Raw genomic sequence first — 12,939 nt, 5'->3', positions numbered from 1 at the left:
CAGTTGGTAATGAGCAGTAAGGTGCAGCTGCACTCGACAAGGACATGAGGGATTTGCATCTTTAAATTAAGAACAAATAGAACTAGTTGAAGCTTAAAACGATCAGTTTATATCCCTGCATCTTCCTGTGGAGGCTTTGGAGTACAGCTACACTAATTGTTAAAATACTGCTATGCTTGAGGGCAGACCAAAGCTGTGAGCTATATTTTGAGTGTTTAAAAATTCTTCTGTAACTATCATCAACCTTTGTGTTACTTGTCAGAGAAAGAGGGATTGATACCCCATGCTCCTGATGGCATTTGATAGAGCTTTCAGAAAGGTTACGAATTCACATATGATCCCACTATATCCATGCCTTTGTGGATCACACTTCTGTGAAAAAGGGCAAATATATTCCAAAATGTTGCTGGTTATTTTGCCATAAGCTATACCAAATCATCCGCAAAAGTAAACTTCTGTTAACCACAATGGCTGACAAGAAGTCATAAAAGCTGTTCCAGAGGCATTCCAGTCTTTGAAGCACGCCCAAAATCACTGGTTTCAGAAATGAGTGGTATTTACAACTAGCCTTATGACATAAAACATTCTTCTGATTCCAAAGGACCAGCCACACACCCACCCAATGCACAACTTGGAATTTATCCCTAAATCATACTGTTGCCAATCCTTTAGTATCTAAACTCTAAAGGTTTATTTATAAAAGAAAGAAAGCAGAGAGTTAAAATTGACTAAAGGAATTAAATGCATATAATAATTATTTTTGGTTGAGGCATTTAGTAGTGAGGAGTAAACTGTTGTCTTAAGTCAAGTCCTTTGTTCTAATTTTTTTCCCTCCGTGGACAGAATAAATTTTGTTATGTGCACCAGGGCATATGCTTATGTGCACCATCAATACAAACACATGCTGCTGGCTGTGGGTGCTGTGGGCGTTCTGCACATTAGCTGGGCCACACCTGATGCTCTCTTGGGTGGCTACCCAAGTGCTCAGCTTACAGGGGAACACTGGTCATGTATCTGGTTACTTCCAAAACACTGGAAGGACCTCAGTCCTTTTATTAGAATGTAACCATAGTTCAGAAGTTTGAGTGCAGGCTGGAGCAGAAAAGTGGCAAAATGAATATTTTTCCAGGGTCTTTTGAATATAATGACAAAGTGAATTGTGTATCATGTGTTTTGTAGTTTATTTCATGGAGTGTTTGTGGGCTGGTTTCTTTCTACACCCTCCACATACCTGCAATAGTGTTTTGCATTCAGGAAAATCACAATATTCCTGAAAATTATATGCATCTGAAATACAGAACATTTTACCTCCCTCTGTCTTTGTACCTCCACCCCTCAAAACAAAAAAACCCCAAAAACCCACGCCCCTGATTCTTGACTTTTCACTTACATTGTTGAAAATTCATTTGATGTGTTGCAGATTGAACTTGTTTCTTCAACCTTTTATTGTATGAATAGCTGGTGTTAACTGATCTTTAATTATGTTTTCTTTTTTGAAGACGGATTGGGTTTTAAACATTGGAGAGCAAGCACTGGATATATGCGTTGTGTCTTTTAATCAGACCTCCTCTGTGTTTGTGCTTGGTGAGAGAAATTTCTTTTGCCTTAAGGATAATGGGCAAATTCGCTTCATGAAAAAGCTGGATTGCAGTCCAAGTTGCTTCCTTCCTTATTGTTCAGGTTTGTAAAACAAAAATTCAACTTAAAAGCTTTTGACAAATTTACACTTAAACTAAGAATTTTTTCCATTAGAAAGATGCCTTCTTTTGACTATATCGTGGATTAATTTTCCATCTTAAGTATAATTCAGAATGTACTTTACATTTTTTTAAATTGAAGTAGATTATTTTTCAAAGAATGGAAAAAAAAAGTATTCTAAAATTTGAGCTCTCTTTCTTACTGTTTTTCTTCTAAGTCACTCTTAAAAGCAACAAAATATTGCCCAGATTCAAGTATAAGGCACGCAAAGCAAGGGTAGATGTGAGGTGAAGTCCACTCAAATGAAGGTATTCAGGCACATTGTGGGTGATGTAGAGCAGCTGAGATCAGTTAATATTTCAGGGCTTCAAATTCATCAAGAATATAAGGAAGTCAGGAGTCTTACAAGAATAAATGCTTGTGGAGTACCCAATTCTGTGGCTGACTGGTATAAAGTTTGGGTGACAATTTGATAAAGACTAGAATTAAGAATCTATAATTCCATTTTGGTACCAGAAGAGCACAGAGTAAATTTCTACATCTTGTATTAAATTAGCTCATTTAAATGTTGCAAACACTCTATTTTACTTTCTGTAATTTTCTGTTTAAACATATGATAGTCTATTGATTAAAATTAGCTACTCAGGGTGTGTATCGTCCCATATCTATCTCAGTGCTCTCATGGTGATGATGACAAATCCATGATATTTTACTTTTGGGACATTCTGGGACTTCTGGCAGTAACATTTATGAATGATAGATCTGGAAATACCAGAAATGTGTCCAGCACTTTTTTTTTTTTGATATTTCATGCAGTGATATAATTGTAACTGGTGTCCATGATGAATTGCATATTTTTGATTATTGTCTAGGTAATTATCTTGATTCATTTTGACTGTTTAATATTTATAAATAAAAGAGAAAATAAATCTGTTCCCAAATATGCAATAGTGGTTTATCCCTCTCTTCCTCCTCCCCGTCCCAAAAAAGGGAAAATAATGTGAACGTGAAAGGAAAACACTTGCTCATGAAACATCTGTTTTCTTAAAACTCTTATGTTTTCAACAGTTTCTGAAGGAACAATAAATGCTCTCGTTGGAAACCATAACAACATGTTGCATGTTTATCAGGATGTGACATTGAAGTGGGCCACGCAACTTCCTCATATTCCTGTGGCAGTAAAAGTGGGCAATTTACAGTAAGTAACTATTTTGTGAAAGCTTTTCATCTTTTTTTAGATTTTTTTTTTCCAGCAACCCCCTTGCTCCCCTGATGGGGCTAATAAGCATTTCTATAGTATTTAACAGAACAAAAGGTAGTATTTCAAAGGAAAAAATACAGTTTTAACTGTGTTGTATGATATATTCACTAGTCTAATTTATGATGTTTCTCTGATACACTTGGAATATTTTTTGTTAAAGCATTACAGGTTGAACACAAATTTTACCTGATTCAGGTATCCTCATGGTTTTGGCCATGTGCTGTTGCCTCCACAGTTTATGTGAGAATAAGGGAGAAGTGTTTGCTCATGGGTGGGTGCAGAGGCACAGTGTCTGATCAGTTTGTTTGAGCAGCTAGACATGTATGCTGTCAGGGCAGCCTTTTGGGTTGCCATTAATATCATGGAGGCCCTGGGGAACCACTTTGACAACAAATGCTTACATTGGTGTACATGGGGGGTTGGGTACCAGTCTCATCCCTGACACATACCCTTGTTCCCATGTACCTGCATTCCCTAAAGCACTTTTTCATGGAGTAAGAATAAAAGACATTGAACACTGAATCATTTTGTCTTTAATCCACCTTTGCAAATGAAAATATAGCATCAATGGGATAAGGCTGGATGGTATTGGGAGGAGAGAGATGGGGGAAGGGATCACAGCTGTGTGAGAGATCAGCTGTCTTGGTCATAGCTGTGGTATAGTAGTAGAGTGGGTTGAGAAGGGGTGTGGGGGTGGGGTGAAAAAATGCTAGGGCAGGCTGTGCATAGGTGTGCATGGATGGATCATACAAGTGGAATTAGGCTGACTTTGCATACTGGGGATCTTTTGCCAGTGCAGCTCATTGGTCCGGGCTATGGAGTGCATTAATCTGTTTGCTCCTTTATCACCTGGGCCCCTGACCTGCATTTCTGATTTCCTGCTGATCTGTCTTCTGATTTCTCTCATCCCTATCATGCTCCCACAGCATTTCCATTCTGTGATCACTTTTCTCTAAGGATATCTTCTCTGGGCCTCATTTTTCACTTCTACAAAGATTTGTGAGGCAGCTTTCAGCTGATGGTGCTGTACATGGGGGTGGGGAAGAACAGAAAAAGATAGAGCAGCTGTAGAAAACAATGAGTTGCTGGTCTGAGAATCATCCTAAACTGAAAATTTTATTAGCCCTGCATTCCTCTCTAGAGGAAATGGGCATTTGAGCAGTATAGTTGAAAGTGGAAACCACAGTGAGACCTGACAATCCCAAAGGCGGTGATCATTTATCCCCACTTTTGGAAGGGTTGCAGGGGAAAGTGGAATAGGGATCAAGAGTAGGGGGTAATAGGCAATGGGTGGGGGATGAACTAATGCTGGGTAATTCAGCAAACACATGGAGAGACCACTCTAAAATTCCACCCCACACCCTGTCTACAGGCTGCCATATTTATGGGGCATACTTCTAAGAGAAAATGGCAATTTCTTCTCGAGGGGATTGATTGCAGAATTTCCCCGTATGCTGCCAGGCTCTAGGGTGCCCTGGTGCCACTAACACAGCTGCAAGGGTACATTGGTATCTTATCTTATCACAGGGACAGGCTGACCCTTGCATTGCCATGGAATCTTAGGGGGAAGATTGAAAAGTACCTCAAGAAATTCCTTTTGGGAATATCTCAGAGCAAGACCATATGGCAATCTGCGAGAGCATAATTGCCCTACTGGGATACCAGCTGGGTCCCTCTTTTGTTTTTAGTCATCTACCAGAAGCTGCTCTCAAACATCTTTCCTCCTCTTCCCCACCCTCCCATCTCCAGCCATGCTTGCACAGAAGGGAGATGCCTGAAGTGTGTTCCCCAGCTGCACTCAGTTCCTCTGCTCTCCACTGCTGTCTCTCCTGTTCCATGCTTGTCTGCATCTCCCTCTTCAGTTTGTTTCCCTCTTGGCAGCTAAATAGTTCCTGGCTGCTCATGGAGGGAGGAGAGCCTGGAGTCAACTCTTGGCTGCAGGGATCCTCATTCACCTCCTGCTGCAGCCCCTTCTGCACCCCCTGTTCCAGGCTGCTGTGAGCCCAACTGACTCTTTGCTTCTGCAGTGCACTCAATATTGACTCCAGCTGTTTATAATAACAGCATGTTTAGGGGGCAGTAGCAGAGCTATTGTTTGCTTACCTAGCCCTGTGGTATGCGTGGTGAAGCTCCTTGATTTTTGACCTGCGTTGTTTGATGTCTCACTCGTGACCCCTTTCCCACAGGGAAAGTGAAATGAGTTTGCAGGTGTCCGTTTGCCATGCAGCTGGGAAAACACAGGTTCCTACCCCCACATGGTAAGGAGGTCAAGCTACTCAGCAAATCTTAAAGCAGGGGACCTTTTGGAGCAATACCCACCCTTATTAGAAGATTGTTGCGAAGAAGCCATGAGGACAAGGAAAGCAAGCAAGCCAAGGCAGCCACAGCAAGCAGTACGGAAAGGCAGCAAGCCCAGGTGGTCACAGCAAACACAGGGTGGGACAGGAAATGGCTTTAAAAATTCCCAGGGCTTGCAGGAGAGTGTGGCAGTTTTCGCTCACCTAGGAAAAAAAGCAACAGAGCTCACAGCACTGGTTAGTCGCTCAGTATGTGTTTTTTATTTTTTTAAAATAAATAAATGATGCAACATATGCCATGGTAGCGTGTCTCTAAAACTTTGGAAATCTGGGATAAAAGTCAATGTGGTAGGAAATACACAAAGCTGTTAAACATTTATTTTTATGAGAGGAAATTGGACTATGATTTTAAAAATAGAATACAGTATAGACAGTTATCTGTGTGCATATTAACTTTATCCAAATACTTGTTTTTAATGTGGCAGGAAGAAATTAGTGCTATTTTTTGCAACTTTTTTTTGCCATTTTTTTTGGTTTTCATGGTTTTGAACCCTGAAGGTTTGCTTTTAGTGATTTTTTCCCCAGATGGTCACGGCAAGTATGCTTCCACATCAGAATTTTATAGTTTCACATATTCAAAACTTTAATGCTTGTCAAGTTTCTTGGTATTGTTTTATAGAAGAAAGAGGAAGGTATATAGCAACAGTCACATGCACCTATTTATAATATAGATGCACATAGATGGATATAAATATGCACACATGGACACTAATTCAGGCAGGGATGGGAGAAGTAAGATCGTCCATCCACTTTGGTTTTCCTTTCAAAAGCAGCATAGGATCTTTACCAGGATCTCTATCATGTGGTTGGGTAGTTGAAGGATTTAACTGAAGCATTGACATTTAAGGATACACAATGGCTTGCCAGATTATTTTCCTTAAGGGGCCAAATGAGAACTGACTTTCATTGCCTGGGAGCTGTTCTTAGAATGATGAGACACTGGAGGATCCTGAATAAACCTTAGATTATTAGTAATTCTGATTACTCAACAGGGCCAAGGATTGATTGAGACCTCTTTAAGGGAGGCAGTTGGCCAGGATACCACATCTGTTGCTCCCGTTACTGCCCTTATACCTGTAACTTCTCTTCTTCCATCTCTGTACTATCCATGAGATGCAGCAAGCTCCCAAGAGTGGATCCAGTCTAATTTAAGCTTGTTTGTTTGTTTTTAAATGTAGTTTTAAGAAGCTGGTAAGGAACAGTTTAAGGCTAATAACATAATGGTGGTTGTCTTTCCCATCACTATTCCATGGAGTGTCTGAGTCATTATTGACCTTAACACTGTGACGACCAGAATAAGTAATAAATAATCCATCTTCCTCCAACATTTCTCATAGCTGAGATACATGAGTAAACAGTCTGTAAACCAGTCAGCATATCCAAACTATATTATAACTTCAATCAGAGGGTTACTTCTGAAGGTTCAGAATTTGGACTTCCAACATTCCATGCAGCCCTTTGTCCCTGCGGAACCCTATTACCCATAGATGGGGTTGTATTCTTGCTCAGTTAGACTATCTGCTAATTGCCATCTGTTGCTGGTTTTTGGTAGATTTGCCACACTGCACTCCAGTATATTCAAGAGGTTACCAAGGAGAGTCACTGCTCTCCAACATATTGAATAGATCTTCATAGATGGGGCTCACTTACTGAATGCTGTCTTTCTGCCATGCTTGCTGCTGTGAGTAGTATGACACTCATCATTTAAAAAAAATGGAGTACAAACATTTGTTTCAGGAGGGAATTCTACAAATATTTGCGAGTATGTGATGGTATCCCCAGGGTACAACCTGAAACTGTAGGATTGCTCTGCCCCCTTAATGTTTTAGCTTGGGTTGTCTCTCTCTGTGCTTTGATAGTGACAAAAAGCAAACCCTGCCAGTCACTATAATCACTCAGCCATCAGCATGCAGGGACACAGAGCTAAGTTACACGAATGGGTTCTAAGCCACTCATGAACCATGCACAAAGAAACACCAGCATATCCTCCTTGTCTTGCTCCCAGAAAAGTGCTGTCTCACATTGCACAACCTCTGCTTTTCAACTGAGCAGAATATCGTTAGCTGTCAGATAGATATTAGACTTCTGTGCTGAGTTAACTTTGGGTTGGAATAGAAATTAGCAGATATTTGTGGTGTAACAGTCAAATCCTTTTGTATATACAATATGCATGTAGGTCCTATTAATACTTTGAATAAAGATGACCTAAACAGATAAAAACACAGATGTAACAAACAAAAGCCTGGGTTGACTAAGACAACTAAGAGGCAAGTCTCATATCCTCACAAATTCATCTGCCCACTGTAGCCCTACCTGGGCGGCTTTTGTATTGAAATGCCCTCGGGTTTTACCTGCAAAAACATTCCTAATGTAAAAACTTTCTTTAGTGAAGGCTAGGAACTTGACAAAGGTGGTATTTCAACAATGCCTGAACTGATGAAGCAGAGCCTCCTTCCTTATGCTGAGACACAGCGAGCAGCTCCAGGCAGCACCACAAAGAGTGCTTCAAAACTCTCATTCCAAATATGTTCTCAGTATGGGAATGGAAACCATATTTCTGGGTAACTGTGTTTGCTTAGTTATTTGTCAGATTGTTCCAGCTCTCAGTGCTGATTTGAAGGCATATCTTTTCCCCTGAGTTAGGAATGTTCAACACTCTGTTCTGTTGGACTGCTTTTTTACTCTGAGGTCTGTGCTCAGGCTCCCATGTTCTGCTTCTCCACATAAAGCTCTGACTTCATCACCACCTCCTTTTGTGCTTGGGACTTGGCAAAACCAGTGGTGGTGGTTCATAATGCACTAGAGATACTTCTGCTCATCTGCACGATTCCTGCTAATTAGGTGAGTTCAGGATGATATTTAATGTGATCCTGACAAAGCTGATTAAAGTTTCCAGGGGCTCAAGTTTCTTATATGGAAAGCCATTTTCTTGCTGTCAGTAACTCATTGCTTTCCAACATGGTGGCACAATGCCAGCTTTTAAAAGCATATCACCCTGCCAGTGTTTACCCTCTCATTTGTGTACGTGCCCTTCTTTAAATAGACTAACACAGTGTTTCTTAAACTGTGTTCTGCGGAACAGGGGTGTTCTGTGAACAGCTCACAGGTGTTCCATGAGTGTTTGGAAAAATACACTGATGCTATATATTTTCTGTTATTAAAATAGATACACTGTTACTACTTCATTTCTATGATACCTTATTAAACTGCTTCATTTTGTTTTTGCTATATATGTTGCTGGGTTTTTTTGTTTTTTTGATCTGACAACAATTTTTTAAAGAAAATTTTCATAGGCGTTCCACATGAAAATATTATTGTTTGGTGTTCCGTGGTCTCAAAAAGTTTAGTAAATCCTGGACGAAAGTACTTAGACTGGGGTGGGCAATAATTTTTGATGGGGGCCACTCCAGGAATTTAAGTGATCGTGGGTTGTACTTTTCTATGATATTAATGGTGGGGTGTAGAATCTGAGATGAAGGATGGGAAAAGGAGTGGGTTGTGATCTGGAGCAGGGGATTGGGGTGCAGGAGGGGGTGCAGAGTCTGGAAGGGGGTTTGGGTGAAGGAGAGGATTCTGACGTGAGGGAGATGTATAGGAGTGGAGTTTAGATGCAGGAGGGAGTTGTGACCTAGGAGTGAGAGTGCAGGAGCCTGTGCAGAGGGTTTGGGTGCAAGATGGGGTTCTGACCTCTGGAAGGGGATTGGGGTGTGGGATGCCAGGTGTAGGGTATGGTCAGGAGGTGCTGACTATAGGTGTCTCCCAGTTGCCTGGTGGGACCCTCAGCAGTCTCCCTGGCTGCTGTGGCCCCACATGCCACTCAGAATTCCTAGCTGCTGGGGCCAGCATGTGCCTCCATATGGTACGACTTGTGGTGAAAGGGATAGCAAGTCTCTGCATGCTGTATGCACCCACAAACCTGCCCATGAAACTCCAGTTGATCAGTGTCTGGCCAATGGGAGCTGCAAACATTATGCTCAGGTGGGGATAGGGCACATAGATTCACCTTCCCCCATTGGCTGCACTGCTCAGACACACAGGCCCCAGTAGCTGGCTGCTTTGAGTAGTGTGTGGCACAATGGTAAACAGCAAGTTTGTCTGAGAATCCTGCTGGGCTGCAGCATGCTGGACCCAAATGTTTGGCTGTCCAGATTTGGCTCGTAGGCCCTATGTTGCCTTAGACCATTCAACTTTTGTTTCTATGTGACACTAAGGCTACGTCTACACGTGCCCCAAACTTCGAAATGGCCACGCAAATGGCCATTTCGAAGTTTACTAATGAAGCACTGAAATGCATATTCAGCGCTTCGTTAGCATGCGGGCGGCAGCGGCGCTTCGAAATTGACGCGCCTCCTTTTCGAAAGGACGCCGCCTACTTCGAAGTCTCCTTATTCCCATGAGCTCATGGGAATAAGGGGACTTCGAAGTAGGCGGGGTCCTTTCGAAAAGGAGCCCCGTCTGGACGAGCCGCGCGGCGGCAAGCCGCGTCAATTTCGAAGCGCCGCTGCCGCCCGCATGCTAATGAAGCGCTGAATATGCATTTCAGTGGTTCATTAGTAAACTTCGAAATGGCCATTTGCGTGGCCATTTCGAAGTTTGGGGCACGTGTAGACACGGCCTTATTCACTTGACAATGCTCTTAGTAAGTGCATCGTGTATTCACGGCTGTCTGAGTATATTCTGCCTTGTTATGACCTGGGTAGTCTAACTCCAGAAGAAGCCCATGTGAAGGTTGTATTTGAATTGATGAGAAGTGGACTTCATTATTTCTCCAGGGAATGCTTCCACGACAGTCATGTGCAAGCTATATAGCTGTGATCCTAACCCCACTAGTAAAGCATTTTAACTTGTATTTCGTATCAAGGAAGGAATTCAGTTTTGTGCACGTAACAAAACCTATTTCTCTGGGAGGGGAGCATAAACACCCCAAATCAAGGTGTTTCTTTTGCATTTTTTTTCTCCTTGGCCCATTTTATTTAACAGATTATTCTGTAATGCGCACAACCTTCTGATTGCCTGTTTTACACCTGAGATTATTAGAAAAATATCAAAACTCTTCATTATGTTTTTAAAGAAGCAAACCCAAAACTTGCCAAATACTTCTATTTACCAGTTGGCTTTGGTGTTCCTTCCTGTCATGACTAATTTTTATTCCAGGTTTTAGGATCCTTCAAGCTACTTTGTCCATATGTGCAAGATGCAAAAAGAGACCGATGAAGACTACTTTAGAGAGGGAAAAACTACTGATTTATCCTTGTGCTCAAGAAGAGTTCTTACCAGATTCTTACTCCTAATCTAGGTCTAAGGGGAATGTCTAGTTTGGAGATGGTGCATTTTCCATCTCTGTGTTTTATTTTGTTTTTGTTTTATTTTTTTCACTTCTTGAGGGACTATTTTGTTCTTTTAGTTACTTTTTTTTATTAATTATTCCTTAGGGAAGTTTGCCCTCATGTTCAATTTAAAATTGGCTGGAACGTCCCAAGGATGACAGTATAGCTCTCTGGGTAGTACAAAACAATCAGCAAGTTGACTGACTTAACAACCAACAAATGACAAAATATTCGCGTATTCAATCTGTCTCACCCTTGAGTGGAAATCTGGAAGTTAAAATCTGGACAATAATTTACTCTTGTGAACTTTTGTTGGTGTTTTATTCATGACTGAAAACACTGTCCTTACTCTTCATGGACACAGGGTGGGGGATTCTATTGAAACAAGTATAAAAGTAAATTCACTGAACTAAGTATTAAGAATTTTTAAATATTCAGTGCTCCTTTGTAAAAGTGGATGACAGGTAAGGACAAGTCAGTGAAAGATACCTGCAAAACAAGCTTTTGCTTTCACTTCTCTTGCAGGTAAATATAATTGTATTTGGTAGTAGAATAGTGTGTTCACTGAGAAATAAAAGAAGACATTTACTACCTTAAAATCTATTTATAGATCTTCTTAAAATATTAAATTTCCAGATGCAAATTTTTAAAGATGGAGTTAAGGTAATACATAGATATTAATTTTACAAATTACAACTAACACATATACGATCAGTTGGAATTTGGAACCCGTACATTGTGTGCTACTGAAAAGTTAGAGCTACTTCAAAAGGAGATGGAGAGGTACTGATGCAGTATATTTGGACTGGCAGAGATGTGTTGGACGGCATTGGGAGAGATGTGCAGTTGTGAAATCACTTGGTCAGGGAATGAAATGAATCATTAGGCATGAGTCAGATTCCTTCTTAGCAAAAGAGCGAGAGGAGCATTGTTAGGATACAAACCAGTGAGTGCAAGAATGATGGTAGCAAGAGTCTAAGCAAAACGATTCAACATCTCAGTCATTCAGGTGACTGCACCCACGTTGGACAGTACTGAGGAAGAAATCAGGCTATTTTATAAAGACTTTACAAAGATGCTGGAGGAGATACTGAAGAGAGATGTGTTAGTCATCGGAGGAGATTAGAACACAAGGTCAGAATAGGTAACGAAGATTGGGAGAGAATCATGGGAAGTTTTGGATATAGAGAAAGAAACGAACGAAGTGAGAAACTACTAGAGTTTGCTACAGAGCATGAGCAAGTGATCTGCAAAATGAAATTCCAACAAAAGGACTGTAGGAAGTGGACGTGGTGATTGAATGATGGGAAGTCCAAGAACTTGATAGATATGGTCTTGGTAAGAAGATGGGTAACATCAATACAGCAGTGTCAAACTTTCCAAGGAGCAGATACAGACTTGAACCACAGTTTAGTGATGGCCAACATCAAGATGAAACTCAAGAGAAAGCATAAGAGATAGTTTAAGAAAAGAAGAGACAGACGTAGCAAAGCTAGGGGAGGAAGAAATAGGGAATGCGTACAGAGCAGCGCTCGATGAGAAGATTAGGAATATGAGCACAGAGAATGCCCTAGATAAGTGAGTCAAAGGGATAGCCATGGCAGTAGACGAGGCAATTGAACTGACTGTTCTGGAAGAAGAGAAGATCAATCAGAAGTGGATTATGCAGGTGACACTGAAGCTGATCCAAGAGAAGAGAGGATTGAAGATCAGAAGGAATATTTCTGAGAGGACGGAACAGCAAAATAGAGTGAAATGCAACAAGGTAAGGAAAGTGGCCAGAAAGGATAAGGTGAAATGGTTAGAGGAGCAGTGTGATGATATAGAGAGTAAGGCTAGTGTAAGACTAGGGAGGTGTATAAAATGATTAAGAATATTAATAGGATGTGGCAGCTGAAGCACATGGCGATCAAACATGTGAAAGATGAGGTGCTCAGGAACAAGGAGAAGGCTGTGCAGCGATGGATGAGATTTTGCACTGATCTGTACAAAGCACAGTTGGAGCCCAGTGTCTCAGAAGGCCTGATCAAAGAACTGAAAGAGATATCTCTGCTGAGCATCAAAATCAAAACCGATATTTTGAAGAAGGAAGTAGAAGGAGCAGTGAAATGACTAAAAACAAGAACCCTGGCAATCAGAGGAGAGATGATCAGATATGGGAGAGAAAGTATGATTCACAAAATACACCAACTATGTACTATAGCATGGACAGAAGAGAAGGCACCTAAGGAATGGACAAGATCCCTGCTCATAACAATTCACAAAAAAGGAAGTGCAGTGAAGTGCAAAAATTACA

The 12,939-nt window shown here is 41.0% G+C and overlaps 1 protein-coding gene across 9 annotated transcripts in view; it reads left to right on the top strand.

The window, feature by feature from the left end:
- Positions 1-12,939, top strand: part of BBS9 (Bardet-Biedl syndrome 9) — a 547,267-nt gene that overhangs the window by 65,868 nt on the left and 468,460 nt on the right. For all 9 annotated transcript variants that reach the window (XM_074988121.1, XM_074988123.1, XM_074988125.1 and 6 more), the window contains 2 exons: positions 1,500-1,680; positions 2,767-2,896. In XM_074988121.1, coding sequence (XP_074844222.1) covers positions 1,500-1,680; positions 2,767-2,896 — 311 coding nt within the window. The remainder of the gene's footprint in view (positions 1-1,499; positions 1,681-2,766; positions 2,897-12,939) is intronic.

The sequence above is a fragment of the Carettochelys insculpta genome, chromosome 2, assembly GCF_033958435.1.
Source record: "Carettochelys insculpta isolate YL-2023 chromosome 2, ASM3395843v1, whole genome shotgun sequence".
In the NCBI taxonomy this organism is placed as follows: Eukaryota; Metazoa; Chordata; order Testudines; family Carettochelyidae; genus Carettochelys; species Carettochelys insculpta.
This window is presented reverse-complemented; position numbering and strand designations above follow the sequence as displayed.